This window comes from Dermacentor variabilis, chromosome 4 (assembly GCF_050947875.1).
Source record: "Dermacentor variabilis isolate Ectoservices chromosome 4, ASM5094787v1, whole genome shotgun sequence".
Classification (NCBI taxonomy): domain Eukaryota; kingdom Metazoa; phylum Arthropoda; class Arachnida; order Ixodida; family Ixodidae; genus Dermacentor; species Dermacentor variabilis.
In genome coordinates, this window is record NC_134571.1 from 135,293,742 (window position 1) to 135,321,266 (window position 27,525).

The window sequence follows — 27,525 nt, forward strand, 5'->3', positions numbered from 1 at the left end:
ACGTCAGTGCGCGCCCCCTCGCGGCTCCCCTGCGGGCGGCTTCACTGCGTCTCGTAGGCGCTCCGTGCTGGTCGCCACACTTCCCTATTCTAGCCACTGTAGCCACACGATACGCGCACACGTGCGCGTCTCACTGCGCGCAGCACAGGGCTGACAGACCAGCTTCGGCGGAAACGTTCGTGTTTGAGAAAAGTTTATCCTCAATTTCATTATGACTAACCTTTCTATTTAATTTATCGATGTTAGAGCTACTACATTGCTTTTAAGTTGAGAAATGTATGCCGTTTTAACTACACATCGTACGGTAAGCAAAGCTACATCAATGATCAACATCACCACTGCCGATCCGCACGCGCGATAGCGCATGAAAGCGTCTGCTCGCCCGCGAATCCGCGACTTCAGTTGACAATTTGCGCGCGACCCCGCACGACGTTGTTGTCGAAATCCGCCTGCTTCGCCAGCTTCAGGGTTCTCTACCCGCGATGTACGAGATGAGACTGAAGCTTTTGCTTCTTGCACGGAAGCTTTTGCTGCTGCTGCTTTTGCAAAGGCGGCTGGAGCGCAGAAAGCGTCTGCAGCGACGTTGGTGGGTCCGGCCCGTATTTCAACGGCGTAAAGAAGGACTTTACTACACGGCTGTGAGTAACCGCTTTACTTTCGATTATCTACAATGGTAGAACAAGGAGCCAACGTTAGGACATGGGGTCTTGTCTTCCTCAGGACAGCAGTTACTTTCCTTACCAGTGTTATTTTTTAATGCGCGCATAGGAAACACAAGTGAAAAGGTTAAAGTAGTTATGCGGGGATCGCATACAGCGCGCGAACGCCACTATTTCGAGAACGGCACCGAGTCGTCGGTACAAGGTTCGTCCAGGTTGACAGCGCAGACGGAAGCGATAACGTAACGTACGCGATCAGAGGGAACGAGAAGAGCATGGCGTATTTCGGAAAGCGCGAAAACATGGGTGAAGATCGGGCTGATTAGCCACCGGATGCGCGCAGATCGTATAGATACGCGGTGACGATACTTTACGCCGCTTCAACAGTTCTCTAACCCTTGTAGGCGTATGCAATGGCACATACCTTCACTGATTCTTCAGCTTCAGAGGGGGAGAAGCACTTAATTCTATTCAACAGACAGTCTATCAATAAATGTATTTTCCAGACCTCCATATGCTAGAACTAAGGTGTAGCCAGTGCTGGAATCCTAATTTGGAGCTCCCTTCATTAAGAGTAGACCATACTATATAGAGAGCTTGTATAGCACCCTCCTATCTTGCACAAAATTTGTAAGGATTAAGTTTTGTAATAATTTTCTTGCTATTCGATATTTTATTCGATATCCACCCTCTTTTTTTTTCTTCATTTGAATGGATATTCAGTTCTAAAGCTACTATTCGGTATTTGCGCACCACTACAAAAAAAATTAAGGACTGCTAGTAATATTTGTGCCATTAGTATAGCACATGAATTCAAGAGCACCTTTTGAAACATTATACGTGTTGGTTAAATATTAAGCTTGTGGATGAGATATTTCTTATATTTCCTGCCTCTCGGAAGTGTGACTGTAGAATATGAAGTGTAATGTAGTTAAATTGTGACCTGGCAAGTTAAAGTGCTATGCCACTACTTTCGGAAGTTTCTTGGCAGTGGCCGCACAATTTTAGAGCGCAGCTCTTTGGCGTCCGTTCCTGGGTTTCGCGTCGTCGTCGGCCTCGTAACCAGCTCTGCCCCCCTTTCATCCCCCCAGCGCTAGCAGCGACCGACTGATACCGCTGGATGCCGCTGACGCCGCTAGAGAGTCAAGATAACGTGACTGCATAGAACACCGTCGCCGCCATGCAGAAAGAGGAGGAAAGGGCCCCCCCCCCCCTGTTCTTGTGTGGCGGATAGGGTGCTCTTCAGTTGCCGACGCGCCGGTTATTTCACGTAGGCCCCGGCACGTCGACGAATACGTGACCACCTTCCCACGGCTAGACCTGGTTCTTAGCGCTGCGGAAGCGAGGGTATCATATTGTTTGTGTCGGCATCGGCGGCGTTGTCCCTGAAACCAACTCCGCAGCTGGGGTTGACTCACTATCGGCGTCAGTGGCATCAGTCAGTCGCTGCTATCTCTTCCCTCCTCCCTTTATCGTGTTGTCCGCTTGCTGCGCGCGCTTCTGCCCCCATCGTTTGCCGCCCCCCTCCCCCCTCTTCCTGCGAGTCTCCGGTTGTCAAAGCGCCGGCTCGAACTTAGTTCCTTTCTTCGCTCCTCCTCCAATGCAACCCCTGTGCGGTGGCAATCAGAGAGCCAGATCGGTGGCGGCGGATCTGTATATGTGCACCGCCCGAGCCGAAATTGCCGCTGCCGTTCGCCCTGTGCGGTGGCAATCAGAGAGCCAGATCGGTGGCGGCTTGACATAAAGACAAACAGCAATTTCCTAACACTTATGCGGGAGAACATCCCGTTCCTCTCGCTCGTAACGCGTCCCACGGCTGTGACAACCTCGCGAGGCACTTGTATAGATCTCGTCTTTGAGAATCAAGCATTGGTGTACCAAGTCGAACATATATCAGTCTATTTCTCCGACCACAAAGCTTCCTTCATGACTGTCAAGAACTGTTAGTGGAGTCTTTGTTAAAGGAATAAGTGTGAAAAATAAAAAAAAAATTCTGTGATAGCGCATACATGTGTTGCTCGATTTCTTTGCCTCAATCTATCGAAAAGGTGAAACAGCTTATTTGCTGCGCTCAAATTTCGCATTAGGAAGTAACGTAATCATCGGTAATTTTTTCCTTCTTCGTTTCTTTTTGTTTAATCTAACATTCACTTGTTGTCCTGTTTGCCGACACACTGTTTGTATTTGAGCATATAAACAATGCAGGGGGTGAAGTTAATCATGGCTATCCATGTGTGTCAGTTAAAAGTGTACAGCTCCTGATACTTGCGCGTGTATGTGGGTAGGGCACGAGCCTTCTGTCAGGTAATAATGCACCTTTTTTTTACAGATGCAACGGATGCGTCAGGGAGACCATGAATTTTTCTATAAGTTTTTCCACATGACGCCGCTGCTCTTCGACAAGCTCTTGACCTTTGTAGCAGACGACCTCACACGGCAGCACCACATACGAGAACCCCTGGAGCCTGGAGAACGACTTGCTACAGCATTGAGGTTTGTAGAGGCTAGTTGCCTCTGCAAAAATAATATGCGATTGAAGGAATACAGAATGTGCGGCCTAAAGAGTAAACATCATTTCTTTGTCATTTAATGTATGATTTACTTATTTACATAATATTGCCAGCTGCCTTTTGGCATCCAAAGCAGGGACGGGTCGCAAAACATTGAAGCAAGACAAAATAAAGAACGAAGCAACTGACAATGCGTGTGAAAAAAGAAACACTTAAAATGTGTATATATATATCACAGCGATTAAAAGCGCACACTTAGTGCATCACCAGTGTAGCAGCAGTGAGCTAACTGAATTGTAAAACTTTGCCATCAAATGGCATCACACAAAAGCTACCTCAGTGCTTTTGACCTTGCACAACTTGTAAAACATGCAGGTGGAAGTTAACTTGCACAAATTAAATTTGATCGTATGTCACTCAAAGAGTGCCCCCATAACCATGAAAATCATTGTCAAGAAAAGTCATGTCATCCTAATGTGCAAACAACTGAGAAATCGGTACTAATTTCTTTCCAATTTGCATTCCAGCTACTTGGCATTCGGGCAGGACATAAAAGATGTTGCCCTGGCTTACCGTGTGGGGATTGAGACGGCTAGACTCTGCATTCATGTGGCCTGTCGAGCAATCTGGGCAAGGTTGAAAGACCACTACATGAAGGTAATGTCACACAGCTATGAGGGACATTGCTGGCACACATGTTAAGGTACTGCTGTGCATGTGAACTTGGCGCTTATTTCATCAGTCTTCACAAGTTTCTACTTTGTTCCGATGACAACATAAAAAAAATGTAATCTTCACTTTTTATATGCATATTACATGCACAAATTTTTAGAGGTAGGTGAATATTAACTTTGTTGGATGCGAATCGAATATTGATTAGTCAAATGGAGACTCATATATTTACAACAGCAATATTTGTTTTGATATTACTAGGGGCCATACTCCTACTGACTAGTGAAAAAAAAAAAGACTGCTACCAGGGTTAATTAGGTTCAATTTCAAAAACGATTGTTATTAAAGAAACTGCACAAATAGTCTGAAAATTTTAGGGCCCGGTTGGAAATAAGATTTCTAAGAATGAATGGCTGCAGTATAACTGGCTTTGTATAAGCACCAAATAAATTGTTGCCTAAAAAATATCGGAAGTTGTGGAAAAAAGAAGCTGCTGGAGGGCTTGTGTGCTGTAGACATGTGTAATAGGGCCCTTTCCAGAAAACATCGCTTATTGTAGTGTAAAAGATAGAACTGATGCATAACTATGCTGCCAAGAAAGTCTAAATGACAGTCTACAAGCAAAAATCACAGGTTGTCACGTAGGTTTCAGGTGCAAAACCAAAAACAAAGCCTGCATTAACCAATTTGTTTTTGCATTGCTTCGAAAACTGTTGTTGTTTCAATTTTGATAATTTGCGACACAACACTTTGTTTAGCAGGCGAAGAACAGTAACGCTGATTGTGCCGTGTTGGTTCAGGAAGTCCATGCCATGAATGACGTTTCGTGAGCACTGTCTGAGGATAACGAAGGTGGCAGGGTAACTCCGGTCATGAACAGTAATTCTTGCCGCGCAGATACCAGTCGGCATTAGGAGGTGTCCTCCCGCGGTACTTTTGCGAAATTTTTATTGAGTTTCGATACTTCAAAATACACACTGAATAGTTAATTTTCAAATACGTATAGCTACTGCATAATTTCTACCATATCTGAAACTTCGGCTGTTCGCCAACCTCTACAAATTACTCATTATCCGGAGGCAGCCAGTCTTGACACTCCAATGATAGCAATTATTTCATTGTGAATTATATTGCTCTACTTTTTACAAACTTGGAGTAGCTAAAAGAGACAAATCACACACATTGCACAATCACAACTGAATTTCCACTGTTCCTTTTGACCATTTGTATTAAGAAATCACAGGAGCAGTACTTGTTGTTTGGGGTATTTCCAGGCACCAAGCATGTCTGAATGGGCACAGATTGCCGATGGGAACTGCTTGGGAGCAGTTGATGGAAAGCATGTTGCCATAGTTGCTCCTCGGAATTCTGGCAGCTTGTACTACAACTACAAGGTAAATTTATGCATGTATAAGGTGTGCGAACACCACTGAAATAATTATGCTAGTGTGATTGGATTTACAGTTGCTGCCAACTATTTGATGCTAATTTTAATGCTTTCATTCATAGTTTTCTTTATTGAAAGCTTGCATTTATCCAAGCAGTACCACACACATTGTGTTGCTGTTTTACATATTTATACAAACAAATGCAGGCACTTTTGTATTTGCCAACTCTACAATTTGGTTTCAGTACACAAAATGCATGTCGCAAGAGCTTGCGAGGCTGCAATACAACTGCTGCCCCTCAGTTATCCTCATCGCATGTAACCTTTGTGTGTAAACCAATGTAGTGGATGCACCTAATAGTTATAAATATACTCTTTCACTTTGCTTATTAGCTACCTGTCAACCTTGCATTATGATAGGCGTACTTGTGCCTCTGGTGTAATTCTTGAACGCCAATTTTCAGGGCACCTTTTCAGTTGTACTCATGGCTGTTGTCGACAGCAACTACAAGTACATACTGATAGATGTTGGAGCAGAAGGCCGCCACAGTGATGGCGGTATCTTCCAGAACTCCACCTTTGGAAGAGCCCTCCTACAAGACCGCCTCCCTGTGCCTGCATGTGCTCGACTGCCAGGAACAACAGGCACCATTGCGCCTTTCACTTTCATTGGGGATGAGGCATTCCAGCTGCGCACCAATTTTATGCGCCCGTTTCCGGCAAAACAGCTCCATGATGCACGAAGAGTGTTCAACTATCGGCTGAGCCGAGCACGGTATGATAAAACTGAAATGGTAAAGGATTTGCACTCAGCGTTGTTCAATTCTAAAATAAAACATAAATGGATAAAAAAATATGTCGAGTTCACCATAAATTAGCCACTTACATCTGTGAAAATTGGTACTGAAAACCTATAAAAAGTACACATCTCTTATTACAATTGCTCAAGAAGTCTTTATTGAACTTTGTGTCACGTGTTTGCATGATCAGATCATTTCACTATTAAGTGTCTTGTTGTATAACATGCAGTGGGTCCACAAATACAGCTGTGTATCCAGAAAATTGCACATGGAAGCTGGTGTTGTCTCAGTACCCAGCTGTAATGGACAGTGGCGGTATCCCCATAAAATAAATCCTTAACGAATAATTCATGGCTCATTAATAGCTGGTGCTCAGTGTGACGGCTTGTGGAATAACCATTCGTTGTTGGTTTACCTTTCACACTTCCCATCGATTACTTTTCTCGAATGCTTCGGAACAGGGAAAAAGAAAAAAAATTGGAGATGACTACACAGGAACCAGCATTCGCATTGTCTTATCTTTTTTTATCCTATCCCAAGGTATTATGCTGTCCCAAGGCATGCACCAGCAAGATCTTCCAACCCTTCTGCACTTTTTCTTGTTTAAAGGAAGGCATTGCATTGCATCACTCTAAATAAATTTCCAAATTTTTTTTCCAGGAGGTGCGTGGAAAATGCCTTCGGGATCACGGCAGCCCGGTGGCGCATACTCCTCTGAACCATCCCTTTGAAGCCTGAGAATGTTGACTTCGTCATCAAAGCAGCATGCATCCTGCACAACTTCCTGACCATCCTGAATGCTGATGTGCATCATTTCACAGACGGGGAGGACAGTTTTGGAAATGTTGTGCCGGGGCACTGGCGGCAAGGCATGCCAAGGGATGGCTCAGAGCAGAGCTACTTTCCACTTCGTACGACACGTGCCAGAAACTTTGAAGCTAAGGCTGCAGATGCCAGGAATCTTCTAATGGTGTACTTCTGCAGCAGTGCTGGTGAGGTCCCCTGGCAGTGGCACCAACCTGGTGTGTCAAAGGAAGCAGCCGTGAAGCAGCTCCATGACCTACGGCTGCTTCCGCTCCAGTGATGTAAGTCATGCAAGCAACAATGGCGAGCATATATACGTTTACTTCTTTCACTACTATACCAGCAGCAGCACTCATACTTTTCCTATACATATTGTTACTATGTGTTTTAATGCCGAAACATTGCTTCAGTATTTGGTGGAAAACAATAATTTATTTAGCTTATGAAAGACTAACATTCAAACAGCTAAATACAAACAATAAATGCACAATTATTATGTAAAATGGTATAAACTGCAGGAACAAAATTCAAACAAAAACATCAATTGCAGCATACGTCAAAATTGTACATTAAGAAACTGGTACATGATATTATTTAAGTACTCCCACACCCAGTTTCAGCATTGTAAACAGACAAGCGATGGTGTGTAAGTCGCATGTTTAAGATTGTGTCTTCAAAGTATTAAACTGCTGCACAGCACAACAGCAGCAGATATTTCTAACATTTTATTTAAGCTTAAAAACTTTTACAGCTCGCATGCTGTTCACGGCTTCTCTCAGGTAGCCCTGCTTCCTGCCAGAGAAGGGTTATACATACAAACGCTTCATTTGTGCACTGCCATCAATGTCACTGATTACTGTAAACAACTTTGGCGAAACATCCAGTGCAGAGCATAGAAAACCAACTCTGGAAGTGAGTCGTAAAAAAAAAGGATGCAGGGCTTGTGGATGCTAATAGTGGCAGAATAGGAGGCTGTCTATGTTGGCAGTGAGCCTCGCTTGGCAGTGGAAAAACATTTCACTTTGTGCTATCTCCTCCAACAATAAAAGAAATTGAAAAATGCTTGCATTGTTAGAATTTCCTCGAGAGAATGCTTCACAACTTGCACCATATAAATTTACAATTGGGACTGGTTAAAGGTTCATTACATTCTTTTTTCTTTACAGGCTTGTACAGGCACCCCCATAGATGCATGAACAAACTCAGGCATGCACAGGTGGTGAACTCAAAAGGTTCTTTGCTGCTAGACAGGTTCAATGAGTATGGACACATCAAAGAGATACACTTGTCTTGCAACAACAGACCTTTAGTTGCATGCCAGTGCTATCAACTCTATGAAGTTCTTGAATAATTAGCATGAAAATGCAGATACAACACAATATAAAATGAACAAAAAGAACTGAGGAGCTTTGATATGAAACCAACAGACAAGGAAACATAGTAAAGCATAGAGGAAAATAACTGTTATTTTATTTGTAATGTCGACGTTGCAAGGAGAAGGGAAATGAAAGTGGACAAAAAGATAACTTGCCACTGGTGGAAGCTAAACTCAAAACCAATTGAGCTACAGAGGAGGCTATACCTCCATCAATTTCCTAGGGTGTTTATGTGTACCAGATAAGGCTCTGGGAGTGTTCTTGTATGAGTAGCGCTGGCTAGAACTGCCAGGGCGAGATCTAGTACATGCACATATCTGCTCAAGAAAGCCATTGCAGCACCACCATTGGTAGAGCAATGCAAGCATAATGCGAAGGTTGTGGGTTTGTCTCCCACCAATTGGAAGTAATCTTTTCATCCACTTTCATTCCCCTTTTCCTCCTTATTTCTACATCTCAATATAAAGCAATTAAATTCCTCAATGATTTCCTTTCTTTCATTGTCTCTTGGATTTATTACACAAAAGGCATACATTAAAAAAAAAACTAATTCTTGAATTTCTTTACTAGTTGCATTATTTCAATTGTCATGTCAAGCTGCTTGTCCTCACTGACCTCTCTCATTTCTTTCAGCAGATAGACCGAAAAAGCATCAAGGTGATCCGGAGGTTTGCATGTGTTTATTGCAGTTGTAACATTGCCTAATTCCTGTAATATTAATTCACCCTCATCTTTCCTTTTCCTTTTCCCCCCTCATCTTTCCTTTTCCTTTTCCCCCCTCTTGATGTTGTCGCTTCAGATGCAACACTTCCCAACGTCCTTAGCTCTGCCTGCTGAAGCCAGCGACACTTGTGATTGCGGCCTGCTGTGGTGTGCTTTGGAAGCCTCTGGAATGTACAGCACTTCTTCAAGCAGCGGTGAATCAAGTTGTTCCAAAATCTCCTGTGAATCACCTGACAGTGGCGGCACTTGAAGCGTTGCCAGATTGGAAAATTGGCACATCTTCGTTAGGATGTCCGCAGCATTTTCCTTCTCACTTGAAGGGGGCACTGGTGGAACGTTGCTGGACGTCCTGCATGTGAGCGTAATAAGGTTTGCACATATTCTGAATGTGCAAATAATGTGCGGGTCTAAAGGCAAAAATATGCAATGGCTCAAGTTCATGCACATTTGTTTTAAGGTGTCATTCTATTAGAGAGCAATGCCCAAACTCTGAGTCAGTATTGTAGGGACAACAGTGGCTTGCATACACAACCAGAATGAACATCTTTTGCATGCACTGAAGTGTAGCTTTTGTATTTTATTGTTGCTTCAGATGCATTTAAGCAGTCATTATGATGTCTGCGTGCCTAATGCCTAGTGATACTTCGTACTCGAAACAGTGCATGATATCTGGAATGTATCAGTTTCGAAATAATTAACATCAAGCATCCCACTACACTTAATCAGTACAACCATTTAATAAATGTCACAATGAAAGACCTACGCTTGTACTTTATAAACATAGAGTAACAGTATTGTTATGTCTTGCTTTAACATAATGCGTTTTCCTGCTTACATTTTTTGCTTGAAACGTTCTCGCCTTGTAACTTTGTTTTCCTTTCATCCTTTTTAAACTTCATGTCATACTAAACTATTTTTCTTAATTGAATGCAGATCTAAACACAGTGTGAAGCTTTGTATGTAGCAGTCAGTGCATTCATTGTTTGTATTTAGGAAGTTATGTATAATCATGTTTGTCATCTTGCCATCTGCCTTGTAGAGGGTTTTTTTGGGGCACAGTGAACCTGATTTTAGTGAGCAAATCCCTCCAGAAAGTTTCTTAAAGCAATGACTTCTTTGCCTCTTCTTTAAACTTTCCCATCCCTGCTGCTGCTGTCTTGGCAAATAGCTCTTACTGAATGCCTCATACTAAAATTAAGGTAGTCAGTCGTTGAACCATTGCCATCCCAGCTGACTGCTGGCTACAGTATTGCACGAGTGACCAGTACAGGACACAGTACAAATGCCGGATATAACAATGTAATCAGATTGTGGTGTTGGCACATAAAGTTCTAGCAATCATATTTTTCCCACAGTGAGAATGTGGCTAACTGGATCATCTAGCCTTTCCTTGCAAATGTTTTCTAAGGAGGAACAACGCTCTCCACAAACATAGCGAAAGCTTTGCTTAAAGCAATGACCACAGCACTTGGGATCCACAGAATAATCCCAGGTGATAATTAGGTAAAGACAGTGCTGAATAGACACAAAAACCAGTATTATCAATTACACAGCTGACAATGCTGTCAATACATTGGTGAATTTATTATTCCTACAGCATGAGAGCTATGAATGAATCCTTGAGTGAATTAGGTAAAATTTGAGGGTTTGTGATGGAGCACTGATTTGCACACAGCTGGCAAGCAAAAAAAAAAAATGCAAAATGAAAGCTGTTTATTGCAGTGAACAAACCTGAATATAACAATATTCAATACTCAGATAGATACTGCCTATTGACTTGCACACTGCATTCTATGATCAGTGTATGGAATCAAAGGAAACCACTTGTATCTAACACTACACATGCATCTTGTGGTATGTGGTGACTATTGCCAGCGTTTTCTTTTTGTGAGTGCATCAGGCAAGTCCTTTTCTTTTTATTTGACCTGCTAGTTTGTATGTGATATTTTCTGCACTTCTGTCTTGTGCTTTATTATGCTAGGTTTTTATGTGCTACTTCAGTTATTTTGTACCTGTATTTCTGATTTTTCTGCTCTCTACTGCAAAGTTAAACTGGCTAAATTGGTACCTAAATAAATATACAAAGATATATCGTTGTACTGCATGTGTCCCCTGATAGGATCACATTTAACGAGATATGCTGCACAAACTTTTTATCGCCAATGAGACAAAGCTGACTATAGTGCATGCTACGCGTCGATTTGCTCGTGTAAGCGCGATTTTGAGTTCCCACAGACGCGGCACGTTACCAGCTACAATATAGACATACGGCATCGCCGGTTGACGTGGCAAAGGAAAGCACTAGCATGGCGTGTTCAATTTTTAATGCGCCGCTGAAGATGGAAACATTAAAATCACTTGGGGTCTATACTCTATCGTATCGCGCAGGAACATCATCTGGTCGAAGAACGGCCAGGTGACGTCGTCCTGAACATCGTCTGCCCCGGCGCCACCCTTCTTCTCTTCCTGAAGTGTCTTCAAAACCCGTCGAAATTTATCTCGCAAAGACTTCCACCTCTTCTGTAGCGCTGTGATGTCATCTGCACAGATGAAACGCGTTTTATACATTGGAGAGCCGGCTAAGAGGCAGCATATACCGGTTCCACGCAGGCTTTCGATCGCGATCGAGTGCGATCAAATTTCTGGATCGCGATCAGCTATACGCAGATTGCACAGTACAGGCAATCATGATCACAAAATGCGATCCCGATCGGGCTCGATCGCGATTAAAACTGCTCCCGCATGACGCCCGTATAAAACACCGAGCACTTACCTGTCACGGCAACGTCGGGCATGACGATCCTCGACACCTCGCTCCACAAGCACCTCGTCATGTGCTTGTTTTTGTGGTGCTTGTGTTTCGCCTGCCAAAGTGCAGGACGAGCCTCAACGCAGACAATCAGCGCTTCGTTGTTTATCGTCTCCATAGCACCTGTGTTCTAGCGACGCGAAACCACAGCGAAACCAGCAGCGACTCCCGACACCTCGGTACGATTCCGAAACTTCAACAACCTGTTTTTCCAAACTTCCGGAAGTGTACATGCAGGCCATGCTTGACCAACTATGCCTTTATTGTAGCTGTTTTTCACGTGCTATTTTATGTTTCGAACATTCTAAGTGAACTATCCTCAAAAGGACACTGTGTGTGCAACAACAAATTGTTAGGGTGAGCTCTCAATGATGCTTTTAATTTTTTTGGTGTTATTCTGTCACAACAGGAACGATGGAACACTTTTTTTTCCAATTGTTGTTGCGTGACTCCACTAGTAAGAGAATATGTGTGCCACAATTTAGTTGTAACTTAAGGAATACGAGCTCGGAAATTCAAAGAAAAAAATTCATCGTTTAGTCGACCACCAAACTGGCACTGCCAGCTGAGGGAAGCTTACGCGCACCTGCATTCTCATCGTTATGGAATTATCGCATATGGCTCTCCGATTGTACATCTGACACAGTCTGTAAGCACACAGCACGGTTCTGTCTACTGATCCTTCCAAATGCCACACTCGTCCATGTCTATTCTTGTGTCGTCTGTTTGGCGCTTTAGTACATCAGTAACATGCACCAACTAGCCCAACAAAAAGTTCTGCTGGAAGCAGAATGGAAGTGCATTTGGAACCTGCAACATAAATGGGCTCCTTTGGAAGCAGTGCAGACTATTAAGGAGCTTCTAAATCATTCGTTGTATCGCCTGCATACCTTGAAATTAGGATGGGTATAATTTAGGCTTCTATTTTCCCATGACTACATGATAAATCTCGGTTTATGAAGTTTTGTGGAATGGTATATTGGGAAAAGGTTGGGCATCTTGCGTTTGAAAAATCGAGGAAAATGCTTCTGCAGAATTATTTGCTGTTCACTTTTACATTGATTTCTTTTGTTCATTGCAGAGCTTTCCTGCGTGCCAACTACAAGTTGCGCATCAAAAATGTACAAGCAAACCATTAAACATCTCGAAGGCAAAGTAGCAGCACAGCGGAAAACTATCAAAAGACTGCTGAGACAGCCTCACAAATCACCGTCATCGACTACAAAGGCTCTTGACATTATCCGACCATACGTCACCGAGGAGGTTTTTAAACTTCTTTCGACACATCTTCGCTTGAGGCCAAAAGGCAAGGGCAAGCGGTTTCCCATTTGGTTGAAGAAATTCGCTCTTTATTTAAACTTCCGTGGCCCGCAAGCATACCGATTTTCCATATTTTTCTTTGCCCTCCCGGCGTTCATTAAGAAGGTGGCTAGCCAATGTAAAGATGACTCCAGGCACAATTCCTGGAATCATTTCTTCCATTGCAACAAATACTCAAGCTTGGAATGAACGTGACCGAGTGTGTGCTTTAGTTTTTGACAAGATAGCACTGAAAAAAAATTTGTATTATGATGTTGCACGGGACATTGTCCATGGTTTCACAGATGATGGCGCTCAGCGCACATCAACCATTGCTGACCGAGCAATGGTTGTTCTTCTTGTTGGTGTTTCGAAGAAGTGGGTTCAACCGGTTGCTTTTACTAAAGGGCACACATCAACACCATCATGTTATGCATAACCTGCTGTTGTCGCTCATTGTGGAGCTTAGGAGCATTCATATTACAGTGAAAGCAGTAATATGTGACCAGGGTAGTTCTAATGTCAGTCTTGCTTACCAACTAAGAGTGACTGTAGCAAAGCCTTTTTTTGAAGTTGACGGTGAGCGGGTATATTTAATCTTTGATGTGCCACATTTAATTAAAACAACACGCAATAATGCCCAAGCGCAGAAGTACATTGGGGATGAAATTGTTGACTGGTCACACATTGTAAGCCTTTACCAATGCTCGCAAGAGTTGCGGTTGCGACTGGCTCCAAAGTTGCCTGAACGGCACGTTCATCGGAAACCTTTTGCTAATATGAAGGTCAGCAGAGCAACGCAGGTCCTCAGTGCATCGGTATCCATTGCTATCACGGCATTGGTGTATGCAAACGTGCTGCCTGCCTCAGCCATCGCTATAGCTCAATTTTGTGATCGTATGGACAGGATTTTCGATTCCCTGAACAGCTCGAGTGAAAAAAAAAACTTAGCAAAAGCTCCGGCATGCAATCATGAAACAGGATCCAGAACTGATTGACTTCCTTCAAGGCCAGCTTCCCTGGATTGCATCATGGAAGTTTGATGGCAGACGTCAACCACAAACCATCGTTGATTGGCAGATTACAATTCAGGCCATTTGTCAACTGTGGGACGACCTCTCCAAAAATTTACAATTTTCAATACCTTCTAACACGCCGACTTCAACAGGATCCCCTGGAAAACATATTCGGCCACATTAAGCAAAAACAAGGTTGCAACACCAACCCCAATGTAGCACAATTTATCTGTGGCCAGAAGCACATCTGCATAAGAAAACTGTTCAAACTGTCAGAATACGGAAATGTTGATGAGGAGACCTCCTTCAGGAGCTCTCGCCATTCTCCCTCACCAGTGAGTCTCTTATGGGTAATGAGGAGTGTGCACAGCCACATCCTGACGACTTTCCTGCTCTAGACGATCTTTCCGAACTTGCGACTAACATTCACTCCCATGTAATTGATGACTCCGCTGCATATTATGTAGCTGGCTTTCTGATCAAATACTTTCTTTGCAATGCAGGTGAAACTTGCAGTTGCCTACAGTTATTGAAAAACGACAGCGGGACAATAAAGGGTCCCCACCACTATTTCACAATGCTCAAAGGATACCATGTCCCCAGCAAACTATTTGGGAATCTGACTGTGCCATCGGAAGCAGCTTTTGCATACGTACAACAACTTGAATCTCACTTTCTTGCCATAATTGACGCCACCGCACATCACTCGAAAGTGTGTGACGTTGTGTATCGCCATCTGTCGAGCGTTTGCAATTTTCATTTCTGCTCTGCTGGGCGTCACAAGGAGTTTCTCAAAATGTTTTGCCGGGTTCGTTTATGCTGGCATGTGCGTTTTGTGAACCGAAACTTAGATAAGGTTAGGTTCCAGCCTTCAATCTCTTGCACACAACTAGACAAGTTCAAAGGTTAGCAGTTAGCGGCAGCTTTACGCAAAGGTATTGGAGTTAAACCCAGTCCCGCAATCACTTTGCTGAAGTCATCACTCGTTATAGCAGACTTCATTATGGCCTTCTATTGAGTTCAAGGGAACTAGGCGCTCCTTCGTTTTATCCATTGTTTTGTTTACCCACTAGAGTAGTAGGGACACTACTTGTATTTGCTCGAAGGGATTTTCATGACCTTGAAAAGAAATTTGGTATACTGTCTGTATGTTTTTAGCATCTGCTGGCAAACTCTACACGCTACTGTGGGTCGGTTAGTCACTGTGTGCGCTTTATCTCTCTAGCTCAAATAACATATTGATAACATAAGCACTTGTTGAAATGTGTTAAAGCGAGTGGTACATACAGTGGTAAGGAACACAATTTGAGGTGGGCGCGGTTCAACACTGTCACGCCTTTCCTATTTTAGCTTCTCGTCAACCTCCTTGTCACACCCATCATCAAACTTTTCATAGGAATCCCCAAACTTGCAGCCAGTGATGGGGCTGTGGACGCTGCTTTTTTAGTGTTATTGCTGGAGTACCAACGCACTACGTAGAGCCTTTGTGGAAATAATGAGCCAAAGAGGTTTTCTTCAGCTATTAGCCGCGTAATAGCGCTCTTGTAGCATCAGTTAAGGTGCAGAATTTTGGAGAAGTGAAGACTGCAGTGGTATTTCACCTTCACCTTGAACACTGCCAATACATAACAGCAGCACTTAGGCTCATGAAGGCGACACATAAGGGGAAAAATGCCAGCCAGTGTTGTAGAACATTTGTTTTTCATGTAATGGGCAAGCTCCAAAGCATCACCTTTTCGAGAGCATCCAGCCAATGTTCAAGCAGCAATTTTTTTTTTTTTTTTTTACATTTCGGGCTAGCTGCTTTTAAGGACAGCATACGCACTCTATCTTTGCTTTTCTGATATCTTGCGTCGTGTGGTTTTTGTACCATCTTTCTTTCTCTGTGCATTATTTCGGTTAACCATAGTTGTGACTAGCGACTTAAGTGCTGTGTGTATGTTGCGCCTTCCTTCATCAGTTTTGTGCGCCGCGTTTGTTCTATGGATTCTTGCCCACTGGGCGCTGATCAGCGCTCCATACTTCACCAGCTTTCCGGCTTCTGCCAAGCCAACACTTGTGTTTTCTGTGTATTTGTTGCAATGTTTGTTAACTTTCTTTGTAAGCAAAGATGCAGGTATATTTCTACACCTTGCATTTCTGTACGATGCTCTTCTCATTTTGTGCTTTTTCTCTGCTCAGCCTCTATGTTGCCTTGGAATAAAACATTGCGGGAACTCTGTCTCTTTGATACATATGACCGCTTGTACCAAAATAAAGAAGACAAGCGCGACGGAAAAGCCGTGGTGAATTATGATTACCTCTATCTCCATCTTTTATAACTTAATAGAAATAAAATGCGTCACGACCTCACTTCACACCAATTGAACTAGACAAAATAGGGAATCGCTAAACTAAAATGTCAAATAAAATCGTTGCCATTTGGGTGAGGAAAAGTGGTCTGAAATGACAAGCTTCCGCTACAGCCTAACGTCAGTTACGCGTGGTAATCCAAATTTCGCGCCTGTGAAACCGAAACCGGAAGTGCAGGCCAGTTGCTCTCGCCAACCGCCAGGCGCGCTGGGGTGTATGGGAGTGTCCGCTCTTGTTTTTTCTTTCTCTATGGTCGTACGGTCACTAAAGACGACTGAAAGCACAGCTACTGCTTGTACACGCTCCGCATGCGACGGCAGCGTAGCACATGGTCCGTCATCTTCTGACTCTGAGTCATCGTGCGGCGGTGCAACAGAAACATGACAAACGATCTCACCGTCGTCGAATTCTGCGCATGTCAGTACAGCATTGTCAGCACCTGTGAGAGTGTCAAATGAGACTGTGTCCAGAATCGCAATGCAACCACTGCGCAGGTCTCGGCAGAACATTTTCCGCGAGGGGGCACATCGGAAGGCGACAAATCTTAGGCCTCCTGGCAGCCGCTTGCCGGCATTCCCCAGCGCAGTCTGCGCGGGCACTTTCGGCGCCATTAGACATTTGACACGATGTTTCCGTATGCCGCGTTGGATCACCGGAACCTCGACACAGCACACAAAGCAAACACCATCATGCCGACACCAGTTGCGCAAAATAAAAACGGGGCCTACTCACAGCGTCGTGCGCGAAGAAACAAACCAGCTGCTGGATTTTCTTGACACAACTTCAAAGCTGAAACCGGAACTGCTGTAGAACCACTCTACCGAACCAGGCAGAAACGATGATGATGAGCGGGGTTTGCAGTAGCGCCACTCCGTGGGGCAGCAAGGAGGCTTGGTTCACAACAATAATGGCGTTCAGCGAGTCAAAGCATAGCCTCCTATATTTTATAGGATTCTTTGCCTCCTCCCATAGCCTCCTATAATATAGGAGGCTAAGGTCGAAGCATGCACCGGTCAGAGTCGGTGCATAGTGCTCTCGATCGAGTTGGCTCAAGGAGTGTCCGAAAAATCAGACGAGAGGTTGCAAGGTGTCCGAACTTTCGGCAGTTGTTATAAATTATGGTCTATGGGGATAATGGCGGTGCTGCGAAGCAGACCGAATAATTGCGCATGTCCGAATTTTTGGAGTACTGAAAATCAGTCGGCGACTATATATTGATTTTAATGATATACAGTCATTGTATTATTATATTATTAGATTATTTTATGCATTAGGTCTATGGGAAAGGAACCCATTTATAATGATAGGTTATTCACCGCATATTGGATATCGATCAAAGTTTTGCCGCCTGGACGGCGTTTTCCGTGCCAAATAATCGTAACATTTGCGTTGCTTAGTTCCCTGAAACGAACAATGTTGAGATGAGGCGATGTTTACCTACGCAAGTTTGTATCTGCCGCCATTAACATGCAGCGCGTCCCGCCCCACCCATAGAGTTTCCTACAAAAATTACTAGAGGGAACTGTGGCGCTAGTGTCTATGGGAGCTGCAATGGGAGCGGTTGTCCCAGCATGGGAATTATGGGAAGTACATGGATTTGCCTAAACTTCGTTCTTTCAAACGGCTTTGTGACTTTGTAAACTCGTCATTTTCAACAGTGTATTGCGTAATAAGTAATTAAATAAATAGCATTAAAATTGTCCTACGGCAGGATTCGAACACAGGGACTGTAGCACAGAAGCCTGATATTGAAACCATTAAGCCAGGGACACTTTTTTTCTTTATTTCCAGACAATCAACAAATACATCAATACACACTGCTCCCACCATCTGACAATATTCACTTTCCCACCGCTGCGCTTGGAGCTTGCGGTTGAGATTACAACTTTCATTTTGGCAAGGGCATCCATGAATGACAACAGATCATCGTCATACGCTAACTTCTGAAACACTTCCCGTGGTTTACTGATATTTTCAGCAAAACATGAGTTTACTGCTCTCACATTTATATCACAATTCCTTACAGCCATGCAGTTTCTCCAGATACTGTGAAGGCCGAGAAGAAAGAACATGTCATAAGGTATACTGTCTTGCACTGTGGATAGGTAACGGATACCATGCGCTGTTAACGGCAATTCTTTTTTAATAGTTCTTTGCATAATATCCCAAAAGAAGACCGCACTCCAACAGTCCAGAAAAACGTGTTCTATAGTTTCTGGTTTCTTGCACATCAAACAGTTAGTCCCCCATGGTAAATAGTCCCCTCTTTCTTCTAGCCATGTTTTTACAGGCAAGGTATTAGTATGTAGTTTAAAAAAGAATGTTTTCACTCCCCCTGGTACAATCATTCGTTTCACACGTTTTAGCACACCATTCCCTTGGCCTTCGCTGTACATTAATCGATATAATGGTTCTGGGAACATAATATCTATTAAATCCGAGCTTATCCGCTTACGACTGACTGTAGCCAATATTCTATGGAAAAGTGGTGGTTTAGAAATCTAAATGCTACGACCACCTCACGTAAAAATTTACTCGTTGTGTAACACCCACCCTCCCTCATCGAGACAACAAAGTTAGGTAAGACATTGCTCAATCGGACTTGAATAACTGTTCGCAAGAAAGGATTTGTCGTGTCTCGTAAGAACAAAAATCTGGAAATCAGTTGCTTTAAGTATAAATTTGGTAATGACAAGCCCCCCTGACCCAACTTGCGAAACAAGTTGTTCCTGCTTGTTCTTTCATATTCAGACTGCCACACAAAAACAGCAAATACTCTATGGAATTTCTTGAAGTTGAATCGGGAACAGCTCAGGACTTGCATGAGATACCACAGCTTGCTCACCAAGAAGATTCTGCAGATAGCCGCACGTGCAAATATAGAGAGGTCACGTCCAGCCCACTTATCAATTTGAGCTTTTAATTCCTGCACTTTGCCATTCCATAAGTCTTTAGTGTCTCGATGTGTGCCTAATGGTACACCAAGATAAATCCCAGGCGTGAGCTTCCACTGCATACCTTCAAAAACACGCGGCGTTGTTTGCCACCGGCCGTGCCACAAGCCGACACACTTATTCAGGTTTATATTGCTGTCCGTCATGTCACAAAACTCGCGCATAATTGTCATGGTAGCTCGAACACTCTCCTTATCGTCACAGAAAACAACAACATCATCAGCGTAAGCTAATAAACGTACCTCACATCCTTCTGGGCTGAATCCTCGCACATCCGGACTATCAATAATTCTTTTACAGAGAGCCTCTAGATATATTGCGAACAAAAGAGGTGACGGGGGCACCCCTGACGAACAGAGGAACGCACTTCAATCCTTTCAGTTAGCTTATGGTTGACAATGAGGTTAGTTGTACAATTATTGTATGCCATTTTAACTCCCTCTGTTATCCGTGATCCAACACCGACATAACCAAGAATTGTAAACATTAAGCCACGGACACATGTATCGACAAGCGAATGAAACGCCCTTATGAATTTATCGCGGGCATGCCAGTGCCGTGAGATGCTTGGCGCGTTTCGATTTGGCCACCTGGGCAAGCTCAATCGTTGCAATACCAATTGTACGCGTTCCCGGAGTCTTCTGCACTTCGAAGAATATAGATTGCGCTGAAATATACAACAATAAGATTAAGATAGCAGTCATTTGCAAGACGAACGCCAGGAAGTCGAAACGAGCGTTCTCAGCTGTTTCGACGGCGCACTCAAAGACGTGGCCCGCATAATAAACCTCCTCCGCCTCAGTGGGGCACCGGCTCGTCTCGCACGCCTTGTCCACATACCGGTTGATGCTGCTCAGTGGTAATGCAACTGCGAACAAAAATAATTTACAAGCAGGTTATGTAAACTAATACATGTAACAGCGCGGCTGCTGCGGCGCTGCACGAATTGAGACGAGCGGCCAGCAGGAAACAAACTCCAGCATTTACCACCTTCAACTCATTCGTGTACATAAACAGAAACGATAACAGCTAGCTATTACAAGGTAAACATGAAATTAAACAAGGTGCGTCAGTGAGCATACAAGAAAACTGACACAACAGCTAGGGTGGAATTTTCTACGGTGATCACTTTCGGATGTAGTGTCACTTTCGGTAGATTTCGCAAGACTTGACAGCGCTCTTGGCATTGTGCTTAGATATATCGGTTTCCATTGGGCGAACAGGAGCACTTGAAACTGCGCTCAAAGTGCTCTCGCGAGTTCCAGCGCCTACCATAGGTCGAACAGGAGTGCGAGCGTCATGTTTCAATGGCAGAGGAGGCGCGCTTTGACGGCTCCGAGAGCAGCCCGAGGTGATCCGTCGTCAGCGGCGGAGTAGCATGGAGAACGAAGGAAGTCACATTACTTTTTTGACGTCACTTCTGGTTTCATCCCCGGGAAAGCCGTGGAAAAATGGCGTACGGTAGTAGCGGTGATAGTCGGCCGGTGCCAGCAAGCGTAATGGCAGTAGCTAAGCGCTGCCGTCTGGACGAAGAGTTGTTGTAGCCGTTTGATGAAGACAGCAGCTGTAGCACAGATTCGAGCACAACCTACTCTTCGGACAGCAGCAGCGACGACGAGGATTTAGCATTGTATGAGCAGATGTTCGAGCAGCTTTTTACCCCGCCGGAGAAGCGACCGAAGGTCGAGTCGTATGTGGAAAAGACGGTCGCCGCTTATTCGGACAAAGAGGTGAGTTGTTGCATCGTACTTAGAACCTGTAATCAATAACCAACCTGCGTTTTTTTCTTTGTACCTCACTAGTTTCGCAGGAATTTCCGACTGTCACGGTCGGCTGCAGATTCCCTTGCTGCTGAGTTCGCGAAATCGCCGCACTACCCTTCAAGAACTGATCGCGGAGGCCTGCCCCCAAAGTCGCCTCAAGAGCATGTGCTGTCCTTTTCGTGGTGAGATATCGAAATAAACGTTAATAAGGTATATTGTTGAGCTAATTGGTGCATCAATCACTTAAAACCGGCCTTAGAGAAGAACCAGACACAAGGAAGAAACACAAAGACGTGGATGAAGCTGCTCGTTCACGTTTAAGTGTTTCTTCCTTGTGTCTGGTTCTTCTCTGCTGCCGGTTTTAAGTGATAACATATCGAAATTATTTACCAATAAAGAGAGAAGAGTTGTGATTTAGGATGAGTGATTGGAGGCATCTGATGACAAAAGCGTCACGGTACATCTAACCTGGCGCGAAGCATAAAATTGAATGCACTAATACACTGCGTGAGGGTTTACCAACCGATTTCTCGAATGCTTATGATGGCTGAAAATTGCTTTTACAGGTCACTGCTCTTCTGCATGCGAAGGACTCAAGGGCTCAATCTTCCCACCTGTGAATGTAAATGGGTTTGATCACACTTAATTCAGTGCCCAGTTTTTTATTTCTGCTCTTGACTACGGTTTTTAAAGGTATTTCAGGGGAAAAATACTGCATGGCTGTACCAAAGGTGCCTGATGAACACATGTGAAGCTTTTTCAGACAACTGGGCAGATGCAAATTTTTCCTATACTTCGCTGCAATGCTTGATGGTAACATGAGATGCTAGTTTAACAATTTCGTATTATTAAAAAATTATCCCATTTTTTGCAGGTATGCTGGCAATAAATCCTGCATATGGGATGTCGCAGGGCGATTTGAGGTTGGGGAAAGCACGCATCGCAGGATGATGTACCGCGTCATGGCGTTTTTTCTGGACATCGCACCCCGCATCGTGACCTTCCCAGATGACTTGCAGAAGCTTGCTAATGCGTTTGAACAGGTGACCAAAAATTCTTTACTTCTAATTTGCGCCGTGCATAGGCTTTGACGTTAATCAAAACAGCATGTCACTTGCCATCTATATTACCCTTTAAAGCTGTCTTTTCATTCACGAAACACTTGTAACTCTGAATGTTTTTTGTTATACTTGTGCATGCTTACACGCTAATAATTTGATCTTTGTTATCACTAGGCTGTAATAATTTTTTTCACTATCTCTTTGTGTGTTCTGCTGCTAATGTATTGTTGGGGGCCAGGGGCTCCTCAAGCCGTCCTAGAACGGCTTTTTCCTTGGCCTCCTGTACACCCTGGTGTATGAATAAAAAGCCTGAATGAACAAACTGTGGATGCATTTCATGCCTTCCTGCACATGTAACGTCAATGGCTGTATGTAGCTACGAGGGGACTTAACATACCTAACTAAATAAAATACACATCTATACACTACTTATAATTTGTATGTCTATGTTCTGACCTCCTGTCACTGAGCATTAGCTGCAGTCTCTTCACACATTGCCCTAATGCCGTGATTGTTTTGCTGCATGCATGTGTATGCCAGTAAGGTTTTGGCATCCGGCAAACAATGCTTCCATATTAGTGAGGGCCATTGTTTTAATATAACTGTGTGAACATTGGGCTTGTCAGTCATGCTGGGGAACATGCAGGCCATCATCATTTGTAAACGTGTTTAGCAGACTGTTACAACCATATAAAGCCAACAGCCAAGGAAAGCATGGGGGAAATGAGCTGTGTTTGAAGCTGAAATGAGAAAAAAAGGAGGAGAAAGAAAAGGGGAGGAAGGAGGATGGAAAAATAACTTGCCACCGATGAGAGCCGAGGCCACGACCTCCACATTATGCATGTGTTGTACATGAATTGTGCTATACTGACTGCTACCAATCCGGCTTCTCGTAACATTTTTTTTTTCAACTTTCAGGTTTCAGGGTTTATCCCAATGCAGCCAATGGTGTCGTTCCAGACACCATTGGCTGCATTGACAGGAGCTATATTCCTGTTAGGTGCCCTGCTGGTAAGGTGCAGTCAGTCTACATGAATAGGCACCATTACCCATCCTTGACGCTGCAGGGGACATGTGGTAACCGGAAGAGGTTCCTTGATGCCAGCACTGGTGCACCTAGTAAACTTCACGACTCTAGGATCTTTCGGCTTTCAAACATTTCGAAGAAATTGCCTCAACTCTGTGCTGGAAAATACCACATTCTTGGGGATGCTGCATACCCATCTCGAGAGTCTTTGATGACTCCCATTCGAGACTATGGAAGCCTGGATGCCTCTGACAAGGCATTTAACACCAAAATTTCATCCACCCATGTGCTAATTGAAAACGCATTTGGGGAATTGAAGGGTAGATCAGGCAGCTACAGTGTTTTGACCTCATGACTGTAGACAACATGTCAAAATTTATTCTCTCTTGCTTTGTCCTTCACAACATCTGCATCGACAACGGGGAATCATTCTATAGTCCACTTGAGGACATGCATCTGAGTTCCCAGGTTAACAATGATCAGAGCCCTACTGCAGATGAAGTCTGCAGCGGAACATCTAGAGAAGAGAGCCTCTTACGGGCACTTGCAGAAGTTAAACGAGAAAAAATTAAGTCCAAGATTGGACTGAAGAGGAGGTACCCACAAAGCCTGTAGTGATGCAAACACAAGGCTAAACATATGTTCAAAGCAATGCTTTGTGATTGACCATGCACAAACGTTTTTTTCTTGCACGAAATAAACACTCATAAAAACATGTTCATCCAAAGTGTACTGTTTTACTGCTTCCTGATCGCCCTCACAAAAGAGGGCGCACCGATGAAGTTTTCCAGTTCCTTGGACGTCAAAGACCAAACTTCCCACGTTCCCATGTGATCCACTCAGAAAAATGCGATAAAAAAGTACGAAACATTTCCCCTTTTCTAGTTTTCAAGTCCTTAACTGATGCCCTTGGCCCAGGCTACAAGGTATCAAGGCTGGCAAGTGGTGATCTCCTGTTAGAGCTCCATGATCAGAAACAGTACAAAAAGTTGCCCAGTCTAGTATCATTTGCAGACGTTCCACTGACAGTAACCCCACACCGCACTCTCAACACCACCCGCGACGTTGTCTCGGATGACGATTTGCTCCAGCTGACAGAGGCTGAGCTCCTGGAGGGCTTCAGTGATCAGAATGTTGTCAATGAGAGAAGAATTAAGATGAACCAAATGTGAGTATTAGGTGCTTCGTTTGAATTTCTTTTCCATACGTTCTCAAGTATTCTGCCCGAGTCTGTAAAGGCGGGGTACATCAAGCACCGTGTCAGACCATATGTGCCAAATCACCTAAGATGATTCAAATGCCAGCGTTTCGGCCACAGTTCGCAGAGCAGCCGGGGCCGCCAAACATGTGCAAAATGCAGTGCCCTTGAACACGCCACTGAAGCTTGTAATAAGTCTCTCCACTGTGTAAATTGTGACGGGGATCACGCCGCGTACTCGCGGTCGTGCCCCTCCTGGAAGAAGGAAAAAGAAATTGCAACCATAAAAGTAAAAGAGAATACATCGTTCAAAGAGGCACGAAGGCGGGTAGCATACCTGCCAAAGAAAAGCTTTGCTGAAGTGGCGCGTCAGGGGGCAGCGCCACAACGGCCTGCGGCGGCTATCCGACCCACAAACAGTGAGTCGGCAGTCACGCCATCTGCCCCCGCGGCGGTTGCAGGTAGCGCTGCCCCGTTAACCGAGGAGAAGGGACCATCAACCCCGAAGGTGGGCGCAGCCGAGGCTGCCTCAACCTCCCAGGTCCCTTCCAGCGCTGGCAACAGCCGGCGCAGCCAAATCCCTCAGGGAGCCCCATCCACCTCCGGGCTGGTGGGCGCAGGGGTCTCGCCTTCCGACGTGAGACTCTCTCGAAAAACTTCTCGCTCTCAAGAGCGCGTGTCCGGCGCCTCACAAAAGGCAATGGACACAACACCTATCCGCACGGCGCTCCAAGCGCCTAAGGAGCGGCGAGGCTCCCTCGAACGCTCCAATAAAGGCAGAACCCCGGTTACAGGGCCTCGCAAGAGCTCTGTAATCTAAGGCATCACTTCCGTTTCCGTAAACATAGCACCAATTCACTTTAAATATGGATACACAAATCATACAATGGAATGTCAGAGGTCTTCTGAGAAACCTTGATGATGTACAAGAACTCATCCACCAACACAATCCAAAAGTGCTGTGTTTACAGGAAACACACCTAAAATCAAAACACACACACTTTCTCCTACAGTATTTAACTTTTCGCAAAGATCGCGATGATGGTGTCGCATCATCGGGCGGCGTTGCCATTGTCATCCATAAAAGCATAGCGTGTCAACCTTTACAACTACAAACGTCTCTTGAAGCAGTGGCGGTTCAAGCTGTTCTTCTAAACAAACTTATCACTATTAGCTCTCTTTACATCCCTCCACATCACAAGTTAATGAAACATGAATTCCAATCTTTTATAGATCAATTGCCAGAACCTTATGTTGTTCTGGGTGATTTCAATGCACACAACAGCTTGTGGGGAGACTCTCGTATCGATGCGTGAGGTCGTCTCGTTGAACAATTCCTTTTTTCGTCCGGTGCGTGTCTGCTGTATAAGAAGGAACCCACTTATTACTGTCTCGCAAACAGAACCTTTTCTTCAATTGATCTTAGCCTAGTTTCACCGTCAATACTGTCTGAACTCGAATGGCAAGTTAACAACAATCCCTACGGAAGCGACCACTTCGCAATACTGCTTAGAACACCTGAAGAAAAGGAATATCCACCACAGGCTCCTAGGTGGAAGATTGACACTGCCGACTGGGAGAAATTCCGAACTCTTTCTAGTGTTTCATGGGATGACATGTCCTCGCTAGGAATTGATGCTGCTGTCGAATATTTTACAGCCTTCATAATAGATGCCGCATTTAAATGCATATCACAAGTAAATGGCCTGTCGTGCAAACGGCGTGTCCCGTGGTGGAACGACGATTGTAGGATCGCACGTAAAAAACAGAACAAAGCGTGGGGGTTTCTACGCGCCTCCCCCACTGCGGAGAATCTTATCAACTTTAATAAAGTAAAATCACAAGGCAGGCGGAACCCGCTGACAGGCCAGAAGAGAAAGCTGGCAGAAGTTTTTATCGGGCTTCAACTCTTACGCAGAGGAGGCGAAAGTCTGGAACAGGGTTAACAGGATAAAAGGACGACAAACTTATTCACTCCCCCTGGTAAACGCACAAGGCGATACCCTGCTTGAACAAGCAGACTCACTTGGGGGGCACTTTCAGAGCGTGTCAAGTTCTAACAATTATTCAAAACCCTTTCTCAAATATAAACAAATAGAAGAATGCAAGCCACTCATAAAGTGTTGGCAGAATGAACCGTTCAACTGCCCCTTTAGTATTGCAGAGTTGAGAGCTGCCTTGAGCGCATGCAAGAGCTCTGCACCAGGATCTGACAGAATCATGTATGAAATGCTGAAAAACTTATACAATGACATGCAAGTTACACTACTTACACTTTTCAACACTATCTGGGACGCAGGGTACCTTCCGACCGCATGGAAAGGAGCCATTGTGGTCCCTGTTTTAAAACAAGGCAAAGATCCTTCCTCAGTGGCAAGCTACCGCCCGATAGCCCTCACAAGTGGCATGTGTAAGGTATTTGAAAAAATGATAAATCGGCGACTCATCCATTTCCTTGAACAGAACAAAATGCTTGATCCCTATCAGTGTGGTTTCCGAGAAGGGCGCTCCACAACCGATCATCTTGTACGTATTGAAGGAAATATCCGGGACGCATTTATACATAAACAGTTCTTCTTATTGATATTTCTCGATATGGAAAAGGCGTATGACACAGCGTGGCGATACGGGATCTTACGAAACTTATCAGAAATGGGCATTCATGGTAATATGCTAAACGTAATAAAAAGCTACTTGTCCAATCGCACCTTCCGGGTAAAAGTTGGCCATGTGCTGTCACGTCCTTTTACACAAGAAACTGGTGTACCCCAGGGTGGCGTGCTCAGTTGCACACTCTTTATTGTTAAGATGACAACACTTCGTGCTTCCTTACCACCGGCAATCTTGTATTCCGTCTATGTGGACGACATCCAAATAGGATTGAAATCCTGTAACCTCGCAGTGTGCGAGAGACACGTACAACATGGTTTGAACAAGGTGTCAGGGTGGGCAGAGAAAAATGGATTTAAAATAAATCCTCATAAGAGTTCTTGTGTTTTGTTTACAAGAAAGAGAGTCCTGGTTCCGGATCCTTGCTTAGAACTGTGTGGACAACAGATACCTGTAAACAAAGAACACAAATTTCTAGGTGTTATACTTGGCAATAGACTCACAT

General features: G+C 44.3%; 1 protein-coding gene and 1 long non-coding RNA gene across 5 annotated transcripts in view; one reads left to right on the forward strand and one right to left on the reverse strand.

Moving 5' to 3' along the window:
• Positions 1-8,869: 8,869 nt before the first annotated feature.
• The window catches only part of LOC142579815 (uncharacterized), a 160,660-nt gene continuing 142,004 nt past the window's right edge, over positions 8,870-27,525 (reverse strand). The window contains exon 3 of one of the 2 annotated variants that reach the window (XR_012827464.1): positions 8,870-9,280. This is a non-coding gene — a long non-coding RNA (uncharacterized LOC142579815). Of the gene's footprint in view, positions 9,281-18,176; positions 20,230-27,525 lie in introns of those variants that run through there. The other variant, XR_012827465.1, reaches the window with a different exon arrangement.
• On the forward strand, positions 20,813-23,704 carry LOC142579814 (uncharacterized). 3 transcript variants are annotated; one of them, XM_075690394.1, is made up of 4 exons: positions 20,813-21,091; positions 21,164-21,306; positions 21,999-22,167; positions 23,253-23,704. In XM_075690394.1, exons 1-4 carry the CDS (start codon positions 21,002-21,004, stop codon positions 23,565-23,567), a joined length of 717 nt encoding a protein of 238 aa, XP_075546509.1. In that variant the 5' UTR covers positions 20,813-21,001; the 3' UTR covers positions 23,568-23,704. The 3 variants fall into 3 exon arrangements, with proteins under 3 accessions (XP_075546509.1, XP_075546510.1, XP_075546511.1); XM_075690395.1 differs by having other exon boundaries at positions 23,104-23,357; XM_075690396.1 differs by lacking the exons at positions 21,999-22,167; positions 23,253-23,704 and adding exons at positions 21,691-21,746; positions 21,818-21,915.

Excerpts from the sequence above, each read along its gene's own strand:
- LOC142579814 (XM_075690394.1), top strand. The coding sequence starts at position 21,002 with ATGTTCGAGCAGCTTTTTACCCCGCCGGAGAAGCGACCGAAGGTCGAG. Across the intron at positions 21,092-21,163 it reads CCGCTTATTCGGACAAAGAG|TTTCGCAGGAATTTCCGACT; the intron begins GTGAGTTGTTGC and ends GTACCTCACTAG. Across the intron at positions 21,307-21,998 it reads CATGTGCTGTCCTTTTCGTG|GTATGCTGGCAATAAATCCT; the intron begins GTGAGATATCGA and ends CATTTTTTGCAG.